Below are 16,104 nucleotides of genomic sequence, written 5' to 3'. Positions count from 1 at the left end.
GAATTGTTTTATTTGTAAATGGACATTGGGAGGATTGACATCATTATGATGTTGAGTCATTCTACCAAAGAACAAGGGATGTCTTTATATGTGTTCATGTCTACTTTTGTAACATTCAGGCACATTTTAAAGTGTTCTTCATATAGGTTTTGTACATTTCTTACTAAGTTGATTTCTAAGCATTTTATCTTCTTTAATGCTACTATAAGTGGAGTTTTATCCACTGTTACACCTTTTGACTGGTTATTTTTGTGTGTACGAAGACTATAAGTTTCTCTGTGTTAATTTTATATTCTGCTAGTTTGCTTAATTCTTTTCTTGCTTGAGTTAATTTGAGCACCGATTCTCTCAAGTTTTCCAGGTGTACTATTACATCATCTGCAAACAGTTTTACTTTCTGTTTTCCAAGTTTTATGCCTCTGATTGATTTATTTTGTCTAATTGAATTGGTTCATACCTCCAGAACAATAATAAATAATGTGGAATAATAGGCATCCTTGCCTTGTTCCTGATCTTAATGGAAATGCCTCTAGTTATTCCTCATTTAATATATGCTGGCTTTGGACAAAGATTTATATATATTTATCATGCTAAGGGAGTATCCATGAATTTCTATTTTCATGAGTTTTTTTTTAATTAGAAATAATTGTTGGGTTTTTTTAAATTAGAAACAATTGCTGGATCAAAGGCTTTGTCAGCATCAATGGAGATAATCAGATGATTCTTCTTAGATCACTTAATATGGTGCATTTTATTATAATATTGAACCAAACTTGCATTCTTGGAATAAATCCCCTTAGTCATAATGAATTATTCTCAGTGTGATGTTGATTCTGTTTGCTAATATTTATTTTTTGCAAATATTTTGCACCAATATTTGTAAGTGATATTTGTTTAAGTATCAATGTTATTTTGCTTCATAAAAATAATTTGGAAGTTTACCTTTATTTTCTATGCACTGAAGGATTTTATACAACATTAAAATTATCTAGTCTTTGAAAGTTTGTACCACGTGTAAAACTCTTTAGGCATGGTGCTTTTAGGGGGGAAAATTCCTTGACAATTTTCTCTACATCTTCTACAAACAAATTGGTCTGTTGAAGCTTTCTATCTCTAACAGGGTCATTTTGGTAAACTGTGTTTTTCTAGGTAATTATCTATTTCATTCACATTTTCAGATTGATTTGCCAAGTAGTCTCATGGATTTTTCAAATTTCTACTTTTTTAATAGTTATTTTCCCATTGTAATTCTTAGTTTTTTATTTGGATTTTCTCACTTTTTTTCTTGACTGAGTTAGTTAGTGGTTTGTCTATTTTGTTAATTTTTCTAAGAAACAGGATTTGAATTCTATGGATAAATTGCCTTCCTATTCTCTATTTCATTAATTTCTGATTTTATCTTTATTCTTTCTTTCTTTGTAACTTATTTTGTTTTACTCTGTTGGAGTTTTTCCTATCTTTTTGAATTGGGAATTGAATTCATTTGGGTTTTTATTTTTATTGATATGTGTTTTAGGCTATGAATTGTCCTCTTATTATTGCTTTAAATGCATCTTATAAGTTCTGTCATGTTGTGTTTTCATTACATTAATTAGTTTTAAAATGGTGAAAACCTGGGAAACTTTAAGTAATATAGCTGCCCAAACCAAAAGAATTAACTTTAGTTCTGAGTGGGCTGTCCTATAGGTCAAGCCTTTTTTTCTCTTTTTATGACTTCTGATTCTGCTGCAAAAAGCACCAGATTTGGTAACATGTGTGGTGCCTATTTTTTAATGAGATAACATATATTTATTATCAATTAGTCAGCAGTAGTTATTGAATATCTTCTATGGGCCACTTACTGTGCTAGGCAGAACTGGGGAAAGACAATGAATAACCAAGATAAATATGCTTCTTGTCTTTGTGTGACTTTCTAGTCTAGGCAGGAAGATATATTAAACCAATCATTTCAGATAATTTTAAACATTACACATGTGCCAAAGACATTACGGTGAGGGAAGAGGTAAGAAAGGTAGCTGAGGGTGGCAGTTGCTCTGGGTTTCTCCATACCCCACTTTTAAGCTAATGCTTATTGAGTGATTGTTATATCCCTGGCAGTGAGTTAAATGATTTTTATCTATTAACTTATTTAAGCCCTATAGTAACCCTAAGAGTTGGATACCTCTACTCTCTGGTTTTGCAAAAAGGGAAACTGAGGCTGAGAGGATAATTGTCTCAGCCTTGATTGCAAAGCTAGGAGTCATCAGAGCGGGGATTTAGCACCAGGCAGTCCATATTGTGCAGTCTACTCTATGCTATCATCTGTTTTACAGCTTGGGCTTCCACGTAAGATTTTGTTTGAACAGGGGCTTCTTGTGCTTTAAGAAAGTTTGAATACCAGTGGCACAGTGGAGAGAATGCCAAGATAAGGATATGTAGGAGTCTTTGGGCTGCCACTGACTATACAACTCAAATTAGCTCAGGTATAAAGGACTGTCTATTGTCTTATGGTTTCCAAGAAAGCACTGACAGGCACATGATTAGCCGGACAGGAACACAGTGGAGACTTGGGAGAAAGTGCCAAGGCCAGACTAGAATGCCACCAGGGCTCTCTCTGCCCAGGAGTCCTGCCTGCTTCTCTCTGCACCTCCCCCTACTCCTCTCTCATGGCAGCATCTCCCCTCAAGATGGAAATCATGGTGACCAGCCCCCCAGAGTTTTACTTCCTACCCCTGCTGCCATTTCTCAGTCACAGCTTGGAAGTTCTCAGGGAAAAATTGAGAGGCCTGGCTTGGATCCAGTGCCCACCCCAGATCAATCAGCTGAGGCCAGGGGTGTGGTAGGGAGTAAGAACATGGTGCCTTCAAGGCTGATGGGTGGCCCACAGTGGAGGTGGTGCAAGAAACACGGTCCCATAGTTAGAAGACCTGGGACAGGGTCACTAGAGCCCCTCCCTATTTGGGGGCATGTGCATTGAGTATAATAGGCATGCCATAGCCCCTTCCCTTAAGAGAGTCTCAGTAAACACCTAACTCTGATATTATGTGCTCAGTATTGTGCTACAGGTCCACACTGTGATCAACGGGAGAAAGGGGATTAGGGAAGGTGTCCAGATAAGTATTCCTGAAAAAGAGCATAGCCTAGCAGAGACAGGAATTCCCATGTTGGAAACGAGGTGGAAGAAGAGACTCAGGGGCAAGAGAGTGAAGCCTATTTAAGAAGCAAAAAGCGGGCTTCCCTGGTGGCACAGTGGTTGAGAGTCCGCCTGCCGATGCAGGGGACATGGATTCGTGCCCTGGTCCGGGAGGATCCCACATGCCGCGGAGCGGCTGGGCCCGTGAGTGATGGCCGCTGAGCCTGCGCGTCCGGAGCCTGTGCTCCGCAATGGGAGAGGCCACAACAGTGAGAGACCCGCGTACCACAAAAAAAAAAAGAAGCAAAAAGCAGTTGGGGTACCTGTCTGCAGAGGAGCTGGGAATGACCTCGCTGCCATGTTTGCAAGTTAAGGGGCTGAGACTTGATCCTTTAAGCTAGGGTCCCAAACGTTGGCCTGCAAGCTGAATCCAGCCCACTACCTGTTTTTGTGTGGCCCCTTAGTTAAAAATGATTTTTTACAGATGATTATAAAATCTGTAATCATTTTACAGGTGATCATAAATTGATTTGATAGAGAACACTGACTTTGAACCACAGCTAAGTGAAATTTTATCCTCCCCCCAAAAAAAGAAATCCATTATTTTCATTAGTCGAACTAGATTACCCCAAAAATATACTTATTATTATTATACTTTAAATTTCATCGACAAAAGTTTGTGGACATTTGTTTCGTTTCCTCTCTTGCTAGGTTAAGTACCTACATAGTAGCTCGATTTTATCTCTTGGCCCACAAAGCCTACAATATTTACCACCTGCCCTTTGCAGAAAAAGTTTTCTGAACCTGGCTCTAAGCATCTAGGAGCCACTGAGGGAATTTTAAGTAGGGCACAATAGGTCTATATTTGTTCTTTGGATTTTTTTTTTTTTTAAATCACTGTGAGGACAGTGTTGAGAATGGAATGGAGTGGCCCAAGAATCAAGGCAAGAGGCCTCAGTTTTGTCATCTGTAAAACAGAGAAAACAGCAACCCCAAGCCCTCCTTCACTCCCACAATTGTTCTGAGGCCAGTATGAGGCAAGGTGAGTGGGGCTGCTTTGGTAAGTGCCAGGCCCTGCCCGGGTGCAGAGTGCAGGCCGCTGAAGGGCCCAGACGGAGGAAAGAGAGGAGCTGTCCTGGCCAAGGCATACCACCTGCCCTTGGGAGTCTCAACTTAGCTCCTTCTTCCTTGTTTCTCCCCTGAGGAGGGTAGATGGAATATGGAAAAACTCTTCTGAGGGTTCAGCCTAGACACTCAACTCCAGGCAGGGGAGGGACCCAGGAATAGGGGAGGGGGGCAAATGTTAGCAGACGTGCAAGAATTTGAGTTGGAGCCACACAAACCTTCATATGGTCCTGCTGACTCCAGTGGGGCCAGGCTGGTTCCACTACTGACCACACCCTGGGGGCCAGGCTTACTGCTGCTATGGCAGCTCATACATCGTTCCCAACCCTCACAGCAACCCTCCAGGTCAGACCTTAGTAGCTCTGATTTACAGACAAGGGGCCTGAGGCTCCTAGAAGTGAATTGTCTATGGGTAAGTTACTGTTAAATAAATCCCACATTTTCCTTAATGCCAGTGGTTTGCCAAGTGTGGGTCTTAAACCCCCTGCATTAGGTTCACCTTCTGAACCAGAGTCTGGGGCAAAGGGCCAGGGGCCCAGGGACCCAGGGACCTGCATTTTAGCTTCCAGGGGGAAGTTGAGAATCACTGCTTTGGGCCCCAGGCCCACCCACGGGGCTGAATATCAGCTCAGCTTCAAGAAACTCCAGGTTTCATCACTTCCAGAGCCTGCAGTGGAAGTTGGTGATGTTTTTACCTTTCATTTGGCCTCATTAACCAATCAGTCCTAAATACAATGACTGACATTTTAAAGCTATCTGGCCACTTGCCAGAGTCAGAGAGAAAAGGGTAGAAACGTGTATGTCTGCAGGTCATGGCCGCTGTGGTACACACAGTCCTCATTTCCACTGGTCCCCACGTACCCACCTGAGGACAGGGCTGGCCGCTTCATGAACACCAGGGCACACACAGGGCTTTAAACGTGCCTCTCACATCTGCTCCTGAGCTGGACTTTTCAGATGCCGTATTTAGTGCTGGGCTCTGCACAGCCAGCAGCAGCAGCAGCTCTCAAAAGCCACTGGCCCAGCGTTTCTCTTGTTTTTATCACAACAACAGCTGCATCCCCCAAGTTTTCAACTCTGGAGCAGGAATCCATTGAATACTGGACTTTCCAGATGTGCTCTCCTGTGCTGAATGGCCCAGGCATGGTTCTGTGGGCATGAAAAACAGGAAGGCACGAGAAACAAAGCAGACAGTGGGATTAAGTTACTGAAAAGAAAACCATAGTATTGATCTTTCTTTCAAAGGCATCTGCAGGGGAACGTTGGAGAACTCTGTTGGCTCCAGATGGAAATTTCCACTGCAAAAGTTCCCATTTTTGCAACATGGAGAACTAGATTTTCATCCAGGTAAAAGGCTGCAAACAAGAATTCACAAAGACTGTTTCTAGGTCAGAAGCATCTCAGGACTAATCCCAGACCCAGTTACCAGGGTTGGGTCCCATCTTAATCTGGCCTCCCTGTTAGGTACTGTCATCATCAGGGTTCCATCCACCGCCTGATTACTTTATAGCTGTGAACATAAACATTTTCTATAAAAGAATAACAATTTTATGTGACCTCTCTCTCCAAGAAATTCAAAGCCCACTACGATGAATCATTTGAAGAAAGGCAAAAGAAAATGGTTTTTATTCATAGGTTGACTGTGAGAAAGCCAACGCTGGACAGGTGTTACGTGGCCACAGGTCAAATCTCTAGAACAGACTGTCAGGTCCTTGCTGTTCCTCCAACCGGCCAAACACACAGAGCCTTCTGCAGATGGCTGTATTTTATACATGATTCATGCCCTGTCATTCCATCAGCGGCCCGCCTAGTTTCGCTTTCCCTTTAAGCCTTTGTGGTGTTTTCCTTGTTGCCCTGGATACCAGGCAATCCAGAGCCAAGTTTGGAGTCCCCGAAGAGCCCTGTGTTAGCCCGTACGGCTTTCAAGGGTAGAGTCTCATTCGTCCTTGATCCCTTGATCTTGATTTTTCTAATCATCTTTGATTAACCCACTGCTGGGCTGCAGCAATCCACCTCAGATACTTTTTGAAAGAAAGGAAAGTCATAATGACATTGATTTCGTATACAGAATCCTGTTCTTGGTTTGAGAAGTGTGCTTGAAGACACTTCAAGCCCTCATTAGTTACTTGGAGATGTTTGTAAATTGGTTGATATAGTATAAGAATGGAAGCTGATGGTTAAAGGGGTCAAGGGCTTAACCTTCTGTGGGGAAAACATGGAGCCTCCCTTGCCTGCTACAGGCTGGGTGGAAATCAGAATTCCAGGTCTCCTGGCAATAGGATGCCCTGTGTCGTCATCTGCCAGGAAGAGTTGCTCTCCTTGGGGTCAGGCCCCCTAACTATGGCAGCCCAGGCACAGTGCCTCCCACCTTCCCTGTCCCTTAGAAAACATATATAGGCGCTGAACACAGACTGCCCAGGACAAGGCTACATTTGCTATGGAAAGCTCCTCCAATATGGGAACACTTACCGTGGCTTCGTGGGTGCACAATGCCTCAGGAGTTCCTAAATTGGCATCAAAGTCTGGAGGGTGCAGAACTGTGGGTGTGGACAGACCATCCTGGCCTGAGACCTTCTGGTGTTTGTCAAAACCTCATTGGATGCAGGAGAATTGTGAGTTTATGGGTGGATTGCCTGGGATGGAGAGAAAGGCAAAATCTCCTACCACATAAATTCAGTGTGACCTTTAGCAAGTGGAAAGAGTGATGCTGGGAATGGCAGGTGCTACTACACCACCTCAGGAGGGACTGGGTGGGATGGCCGAGCTCCACATCAGGAGGGACCTGAAAAGCTTAATTTTAAAGGGGGCTCGATTTCTTGCTCTATCTGGCCCAGAAATAGGCAAACCCAGCTTTTCTACAAACAGCTGGCTGTCCACTCTAAAAGCAAAGCCTGAATTTATATGTGGGTAATGCAGCAGGAGGCCCCTCCACAGGAAGTCCTGCTGATGCATTTGTTCTCTAAATATTTGTGCTGCAGTTATCCTGGAGAAGGATGATGGTAGCTTGCTCCAAGACAGTGTCCAGGGGCTGGAGCAAAGTCGTGGGGGAGTCAAGGGACGTCAGTAAAGATATAGAACCCATGGCACTTGGCAACTCAGAGGTGACGAGTGAGGGAGACAGCAAGGATGACACCTCGACTCCAAGACAGGCATCGTAGATAGGGAGAGCTTTTCAGACGGGCCGCTCTGAGCAGCTCTGTGAGTGGCAGCGCCTGGGCCTCCCTCCCTTTCTCCCTCCTCTCCCATTTCCCTTGTCCCGGGGCCCCTGGTCCTCCTCTATCTGTATTTCTTTCATGGGAGGCTTCCTACCCACCTGTGCAGCAATCCTTGAGTCTCAGAATTAGTGGGCTTCCAGGTAAGGGAGCTACAGGTGTGTGTTTAAGTGTGTGTGTGTGTGTGTGTGTGTGTGTGTGTGTGTGTGTGTGTGTGTGTGTGAGAGAGAGAGAGAGAGAGAGAGAGAGAGCGGGGCTGGGTATGCTGCCTCAGACACTTGCCACTCCTCCTGCCTGGAACCCCCACCACCTCCCCCAGACCTGGTGCTCTCCACATGGCTGACTCCCCGTCCTGCAGGTTTCAACTCGAATGTCACCTCAGAAAGGCTTTCACTGACCCAAGTACCCTCTACCACTACTGACACCACCACCCCTTTATTCTTTCATAGCCCATGTTCTTTTTTCTTTTCCACAGCTCTTATCATGAGTTGTTATGCTATGTTTGTTTACACATTTTTAAATGCCTGGCTCCCGCACTACACTGGAAACCCCCATCGTCTGTTCCATCACTGAGGTGGACTCAGGGTTGGTGTCTGGCAGGGGCTCAGCAAACATCTGCGGGAATGTGTGCCTGCAGCAGAAGACGCAGGTCCAGAGGACAAGGCTGGTTTCTGAGGGGCTTGGGAAAACCAAGCCCCACCCCCGTGTGACCCTGTTTCTATAGGACAGTGCTGTCTGATGAACGGTATCTTGGTTTGTCCTTTCACTTCCCCAAGTAAGTGATCATTTCTGCTTGCCTTGTAAAGATTAGTAAATGAAAAGTATATTTGTGTTTTTCTAAACATTTAAGACATTTCATACTTCCACGTATTTTGGCTTCTGACGTCTTCTTTTCTTCTTAATACTAACCTTGAGAATTGACATGAAAATAGCAGCACAGTTCATGTGTTCCTGGGTAACTTCTCCTCCACGGACGTACTCTAGCATCAGATAATATGTATAAAGAAGAGTAGTGATTTCAGATTCTGAGCATTAGAATCATTTGAAATATTTTACCTTTCTCAGGCTTTTTCATTTCATGTAAAGACAAAATACACAGGCTTGGCACAGACCCTTCCCAGGCAAGAAAATATCTTTCTCCGTTTTCCATTATTGAGTTGCATAGCCTTGCAACTGAGATGGCTCTTTAGCTGCAGCCTGGCTGCAATGCCTCTGTTAATAAATAGGATGTGTCCCAGCAGCACTTTCATTGTTGGAAATTTCCCAATAGAGATGATGATGTGATTTCAGGACTTAAGACTGAAGGTTGAGGGAGAAAAGGAGGGCTCAGGCACCCCAACCCACTTCTGCAGGGGCATTGCCATGACTAGAAATGGCCCTGAGTACCAACTGTAGATTTTCAGAGATCCCCCCCAAAATCAGAAAATATGCTTCCTTGTGAGTTCAGGTTTTCTAAAACTGTTGTGGTTTTCTAAAGCCAGAGTAGACTGAGTCAGCTAACCTCCAAACCGCAGCTGCCACTGAGCCCACACAGGGCTCAGTCCACACAGGGAAGGGTGCGAGCTATGTCCACACATACGTCCACACAGGGAAGGGTGCGAGCTCTGGGGCACAGAGGTGGGCTGCAGCCAGGGGGACAGCAAGCCGGTGCCTCCTATCCCAGATTCCTTGGCTCCTGGGCTCCTTAGAAACCTAACTTTCAAAACTCAAAGTCATGTCAAATATAATTTTTAAGGTTCTCATCAAATGCTTAAGACTGTGTCTTAACTCCCCTGGCTTTATGAATGACACCTAAGAGAAAGCAGCACCTGGGGGACAGCATTCTTTCTTTCTGCTATTGAACGTGCCCAGATTACGACGGTGGAGGTCTGTAACACTGCACCCACAATGGAGCTTCCCTACCAGAGGTTTCAGTAGCCCTGTGGTCCAGCCATGTCCTAAGGTTGTCATATAAGAATTTCATCAGTTGACCTTTTGCTTTACTTACTTATTCATTCATTTAGCAAATATTGCATCTTAGGTGCTAGGGACTGTGCAAGGCCCTGGGACACAAAGGTGAGCAAGACAAACATGGCCCCTTTGGGGACAGCTTGCAGACTGCTGTGAAAGCTTGAGTTCCCTTTTGTCTTCCTGCAGGGAGAGAGAGGAAAGCTCCTTGTTTGGTATCTAAGGTATAATAAAAACACAAGTGACTTCTCCCAACCCCTGCAGGTAAAATCAAAGAGAACACAAGCAATATAATGGCTTCGTAAACTTCATCTGGATCCTCAAAATTTGTTTTTTGTCCACTCAAAAGGAAAACGAGAAACACCCTTTGGAGGCTGATTTCAGACCAGAGTGCACTGGCCTCCTTGGAAGAATCTGGAGAGTACAGAATACCTTTATTTATGATGGAGAATGTTCTCCTATCGAGGTTTGAGGAGTTCTTTACTTAGTTCAGCAAGATGTTTACAATGCCTGGCTGCCAGTAGGTTCAATTAACATTTATTGACTTTGTCTCTAATACCTGTTTTTAACAAAACCTACCTCACGCAAAAATGCTTAAACAAATTTAGCTAAGAGCCACAGAACACTGAAAAATTCAATTTATGTTTCTTAGATAAATATATAGCTATGTAAGACGTTTCCTAGTAAAAGTCAGTAATGGATTATTACACTTTTTAAAAAACGTAGCATTTGGGGCTTTCCTGGTGGCGCAGTGGTTGAGAGTCCACCTGCAGATGCAGGGGACACAGGTTCATGTCCCGGTCCGGGAAGATCCCACATGCTGCGGAGCGGCTGGGCCCGTGAGCCATGGCCGCTCAGCCTGTGCATCCGGAGCCTGTGCTCTGCAACGGGAGAGGCCGCAATGGTGAGAGGCCCGCGTACCGCAAAAAACAAAAACAAAAACAAAAACATAGCATTTGAAGACCAGTTCAATTACTGGATGAACCACTTTTTCCTGTCTCGGTGCCTGGTATGGCCTCCCTGGACACTGTCATCACAAAAGGGATTGGGGCTGAGGGTCTGTTTCCGTCTCCTGGTTGACATCTCCTGGTTACATCTCTTCCCTCTTCAGCTACAGTTTTGGGCAAAGTCCCTTAGTGAGTATAAGTAGCCTTAAAAAAAAAACCCTAATAACACCAGAAAGAGAAGAGTCTTGACTGCTGGGGCATAGGGGGTAGGATGGGGATGGGCTCACCTCTCTCTGGGCTTGATTATTGAAAAGGGCTGCTTTACCCAACCACGACCCTCTCTCCTAACTCCACTCTCTCTACTATCGTAACACCCCCAGTGAAAATGAGCAACAAGGTCTGGGATAGATGTGGTTATAGCAAAACCGGTGAGAATCCGTGTAAGTCCTGTCAGGTGCCATGTCCTTTTTCCCAGGAATTGTGAATATTCAGCTAATAGTATAATACCTCCTTCCCTAGAGGATGAGGAGCCAGGGAGAAGAAACTTCAATAACCAAAGGAGCATGATGGAAATTCCTCCTGAGTTTCAGATTTTGGAGGCCACCTCTTAAGGCAGAGTGTCCTGAGACCTCAGATTTTCTCAAATAATCGTTAAAATGTCAGTAAAATTCTAATGCTTCAGTGAATGAATTAACACCATTGCATGTCAACATCAGCTTGTCTCAAAATGAGCTGCATCTGAGGCACTCATAAATATGTAAACAGGGAAGTTTGGATGGGTTTAAAATTAGACCTGATCTTTTACACCAAGTGAAGGTATTCCTGGCCAGGTAGGAGAAAATGAAGTCTGTCTGGCAAGATGTGTTAGCCCTGGAGAGAGGCCTCTCCCCGACTAACATGGATGAGGGAGAGCAGGCTTGCTTCTCGCACGCTGTCCGCATCTGAGCCTCCTCTGCCGGGCTTTGGGTGGTGAGTACCCAGGCTCCCAGCAGCTGTGAGCCAAATGGGGAAGAGTGCTAGAAGAGGTTACATCAATTGTCATCAGTGTCCCTCTCCATCTTCTTCCCCTCAAAGCAACACAGAACTTTCTCAAGGTTCCTAAATTTCCAAGGTCACAACAAACTCTGTGGATTAAAGCAACGCTAGCTCAAACCCAGGGAATGAGCAGCACATTGCCTAGGCCAAGCCAGGGCCCCAGTGCAGATTCAGAAAGTCCGGGGATTGCTGGGCGGAAGGGCTAGGATCCTTGCCTTTACAGAATTTGGATTATATACTAACTAGAATAACAGGAAAATGTTTACTCCTTTTTAGGTGTTATATAATTCAGCTAAGAAATAATGAATATTTTGTTATATAAAAAATCTTGCCATATTTTCATCTAATAATATTTCCTTCTTCCAAAAGACAACCACATTCTCAGAATCCAGAATCACATTCTCAATTCCTCAGATTGAACCAAACATTCAGATGGTCTTGATGTTTTCCACAGCTCATAAAGACAAAGTATTTTGGCTGCCTGTGTGTTAATTTTCCCAAAGACCTAAAAACTGTTGGCCAATCAGAATGAATACAGTCTTCAGTATGATGTCCCCAAACCCCAAAACTTTTGTGACTCGAGCTGTTACCATGTAGAAAAACACATTCGATCTTTTAAAAATATGAAATATTTCAGATATAAGGAAAAGTACGAATAATATAACAAACACCTCTGAGCTTACTATTCAGTATAAGAAATAAAACGTGACCCATCCAGTTGAAGCCCCCTCCCCACCCCATCTCCAGATAGTTACTATCCTGAATTAGATATCATTCTCATCTTTATTTTACTATGGTTTTATTTTACATACAAATATGTGCACACATATATGCATTCATCTGCTATTTTCTTTTTCTTCTCTATAATCATGAGATTCATCCATGTGGCGACATACACACATCAAAAATTTGTGTGGTATCATGCATAAACAATACACATATATCACAGTTTACTTATCCATTACTAAATATTCCCAAATTGTTCTACAAAATATTCCCAAATTGGTTGTACCAACTTTAACACCCACTATCAGTATATAGGAGTTCTTGTTGCTTCGTATCTTTGACAAAGCTTGGTGTAATCATAATCAGACTATAATTTTTGCAGTTTGGTAGGTGAAGGGGCAATCTCATTGAAGTTTTAGTTTGCATTACTGATTACTAGTGAGCTTAGGCATGGTTATTAGCCATTCTGTTTTCAACTTCTTTGAATATCTGTTTATATCTTTTGATCATTTTTCTGTTGGTAGGCTTTTTTTCTCATTACCTTATATGAGTGCTTTATGCTAATCCTTTTCCAGTTTTGTGCAAATATTTTCCCTCAGTCTGGTTTGTCTTTACCTTGCCTAGGGTGCATTTTGGTGCACAGATGTTTTGAATTTTAATATAGTTAAATTTCATCAGTCTTTTTTACTCTTGGTTTGTCTGGATCTTGTCTAAGAAATACTTCCCTACCTCAAGATCATAAACGTATCCTTCAATATTTTCATCTATAAGTTCCAAGTTTTAATTTCACACTTAGTTCCCCAATCTATCTGGGATTAATTTTTGTGTTTGATATGTGGTAGGGATCCATTTCCTTCCATTTGGAAAACCAGTTCCATTTACTGACTAGTTCAGCTCTTCCTCATGGACCCTTCAGGGCCACTTCTGTCAATCTATCAAGTATTAGACTCTCTGCCATGTTTTGTTGATATATTTGTCTGTCTCTGGATGAAAACCACACTGTCTTAATTACTCTAGTTTTATAAAAGGTCTTGACATTCAGCAAAGCAAGCTCCTCCATCTCATTCTTCTTCAAAATTATTTTGACCATTTTGGGCACAACTCTCATGTCTCTCCCTGGCCCAGTATAAGCAACCAAATGGCAGGACAATAAGCAGAAGGAAGAAATCAAGCCAAAGCCAGTCCTGGATAATATACAGCTGAATATTTAACTCCTAAATAAATCAACTCCTAAGAAATTGCTGCATAGTAATGAATACAGAAAGCCCATATAAGATAAAGCACTTCTTTACAAAAAAGCAAAAACATTTTAAAAAGAAGAAAAGTTTTTTGGGCTGTAGCAAGGGTCATTTAAAATTAGAAACTAGAGACCCCTCCTCTGGTCAATAGAAATGTTCTTGCCTTTATTTTCTAGAAACATAACTTTTAAACATAGTTTTGCATACGGATAGTCACAGAGAGTTCTACAAAATAGTGCTAAACTGTACATTTGTTTCCTGGATCCCTCAGGGCATCCAAATTGAAGGTCAGACTGTTCCTGGAAGAAACTCAGAATACACTAATTCCGTCATAGCATGGGTCTATGAATGAAGTAGTCTCTCATTTAAGGGAGACTTGATTTTCCTGCAAAATGCTCTCAGTGACATTTCCATAACCTCACAATTACTACTTGGTGTTCTGCAGTGTCTTCAGATCCAGACCCTCTTATATGGACCACAGGACAAGAGGACTCTGGCCACCCAGCAGACCATGGATGTCCTGTCCAAGTGAGTTGGCCTCCCCTCACACTATTTCCCCTGCAATCAGAATCTCAGATGAAGCTGGTTCTGTAAGGTTCTACGGAACTTTCCGTGGAAAGTTTTACTGACTTCCCCATAACTCATAAACTATGCAAGCCCAGTTCCTTTGAATACCCAGTTGTGAAATATCTTCTTGCCAGATATTAGGAAGAAATTAGCTCTTGAAGAATGTCAGAAACACAGGCTGGGATTCGTCCTCCTGCAGACGGGCCGCCTGCAGGTCATCTCACCTGCTGGAGGGCAAAGGCACAGAGCCCTGCTTGGCCTGCGGGAGCCCTGCCTCAGGCTGCCCCTGAGAGCCCTCTGACTTCACCTTGACGGCCGGCCTTCTGGTTTTCACTACGGCCCAGAGCCCGCAGACTGACGGCCAAGGTGCTGCTCAGGGAAGTGCCGCAGGCGGGACACAGCTAGCGGGGTGTGGCGGGGGGCTGTCTCGGAGCCCACCCGCTGGGCCCAGGCCCCTTTAGCAGCTGAGGGTTGACTGTGTCAGCTCAGCAAGAATGGTCACAAGGAATTAGAAAATGGGAGAAGAAACCTTGCGTTTTCTGTTCCTGTGCCACAAGTCTCTCATTTACAGTCCCTCCTGAAGCTCCTTCACGAAACTTAGCTCAGCAACCGCCAGGCTTGTCTTCACAGCCTCGAAGACTGGGCGCAAAACGCGGGCAGGTCGAGGGGCGCCCCACTCACCCCACCCTCTGCTTGTTCGCAGGGCCCCCGAGAAGGCCGTGAAGCCTCGGCAGCCCCCAAGAGCCAAGGCGGCCTTCTGCACCAGCGGGCCACAGCACACTGCGCTGGGGAAGGCCAGGCCCAACGCAGACGACTGAGCCCACCCCCACCAAAAGCTCTGCTCATGCCTGGGTGCTGACACTTAGGGTGCTCTATAAATCTCTCTCCAGCCAGAAGGTAGACTTCAACAGTCATTGGCAGATTTTCTAGGCTGTTTGCTCCAAATGCAACAGCGGTCCCATAAACTTCCCATGGGCCACCTTTTGACAGTGGATGCCCTTCCCGGTGATTTGGCGCTGCTATAAAGCATTTTTCTTTTTACCACCTTAGTGGTTTTCCTTGCCAGCAAGAATTTTTACCCATCAGCACTACTGTGGCTGAAGGCTTCTCTTCAAAAGTTCGAAACTTCCTGTGTAGGAAAGTAGACTCAACATCTGATCGCACACACACACACACACACACACGCACACACACACGCACACGCGCACACACACGCGCACACACACACACACGGTGTATAGCCCCTTGGGCAGGCCTGGAGTCAGATCTGGAGCAGTAAGATTCTGGGGAAAGCCCTTTCTTATATAGGAAGGTAACAGAATAAAATGCTAATAAAAGGAAATTTGGAAGTCCTGGGGTCAGTGTTTGTAAAATGACGTCGCCTCAGAACTCCTCAGAGCCTGGAAAGGGGCACCGAGGAAGCTTCTCCTCACTCGTGCACTCAGGCACTTATTGAATCTGGTTGAGCACCCAGGATGTACCAGGCGTGTGCTAAGAACTGAGGGCACGACGACAAACAGGACAGACACACTGTCCCCATCGTCTCAGAGCTTGCCATCCAACATGGACGTTAGTCATTAAACATATAATAGTGCAGTTGGTTGATGACAACTGAGGGAAAGAGCCCAGTACCACGGGGTAGGTGATAAATGGCCCTGACTTTTCCTAGAGGTCAGGGGAGTCAGGTGTAAGGGAGTGAAGAGAGCTGAGCAGGAGTGAGGCGGGCACGGAGGAGCTGCAAGGAGGGATGCTGACTCCCTGCTGCTGCCAGCTGTGGCCTCCACTCCAGGCAGGAGAAATGTGGCCACCACTCTGGAGAGCTTTTTGTTTTGGAGTTGCCACAGCCCTTGGCCCCCTACTCTCCCAGTTGTGTTCCCATGTAGGTGGTAAGAGGGTGAGGTGGGATGAGTGCTCATGCCCATAGTGGTCTTTAGTCTCTTGGAGGGGAGGCCATCGTCATTCGAGAACGGAAAGATAGAGGGACATGTTTTGAGCACCTCTCTCCATGCTGTTGGTGGTGAGGTCCCATGCCGGAATGAGGTGAATGAGCGCACAGAGGGTGGGAATGGGGGGTAGGCAGTGCTGTTCCTTCTCGTCCCCACCCTAATCCCATGGGCTGGGGCCCAGCAGGGCTGCAGGCTGCAGCTAATATGGCAGCAGGATGCAGCACAGCCCCCTCCCACTCCAACACCCAG

At 44.7% G+C, this 16,104-nt stretch overlaps 1 protein-coding gene across 4 annotated transcripts in view; it reads left to right on the top strand.

Annotated features, from left to right (window-relative positions):
* The window catches only part of TTC23 (tetratricopeptide repeat domain 23), a 112,213-nt gene extending 96,963 nt beyond the window's left edge, over positions 1–15,250 (top strand). For all 4 annotated transcript variants that reach the window (XM_060293896.1, XM_030873145.3, XM_030873142.3 and 1 more), the window contains 2 exons: positions 13,788–13,870; positions 14,613–15,250. In XM_060293896.1, coding sequence (XP_060149879.1) covers positions 13,788–13,870; positions 14,613–14,727 — 198 coding nt within the window. In that variant the 3' untranslated portion in view covers positions 14,728–15,250. The remainder of the gene's footprint in view (positions 1–13,787; positions 13,871–14,612) is intronic.
* Positions 15,251–16,104: the final 854 nt, after the last annotated feature.

The sequence above is a fragment of the Globicephala melas genome, chromosome 2 (assembly GCF_963455315.2).
Source record: "Globicephala melas chromosome 2, mGloMel1.2, whole genome shotgun sequence".
NCBI classification, from domain to species: Eukaryota; Metazoa; Chordata; class Mammalia; order Artiodactyla; family Delphinidae; genus Globicephala; species Globicephala melas.
This window is presented reverse-complemented; position numbering and strand designations above follow the sequence as displayed.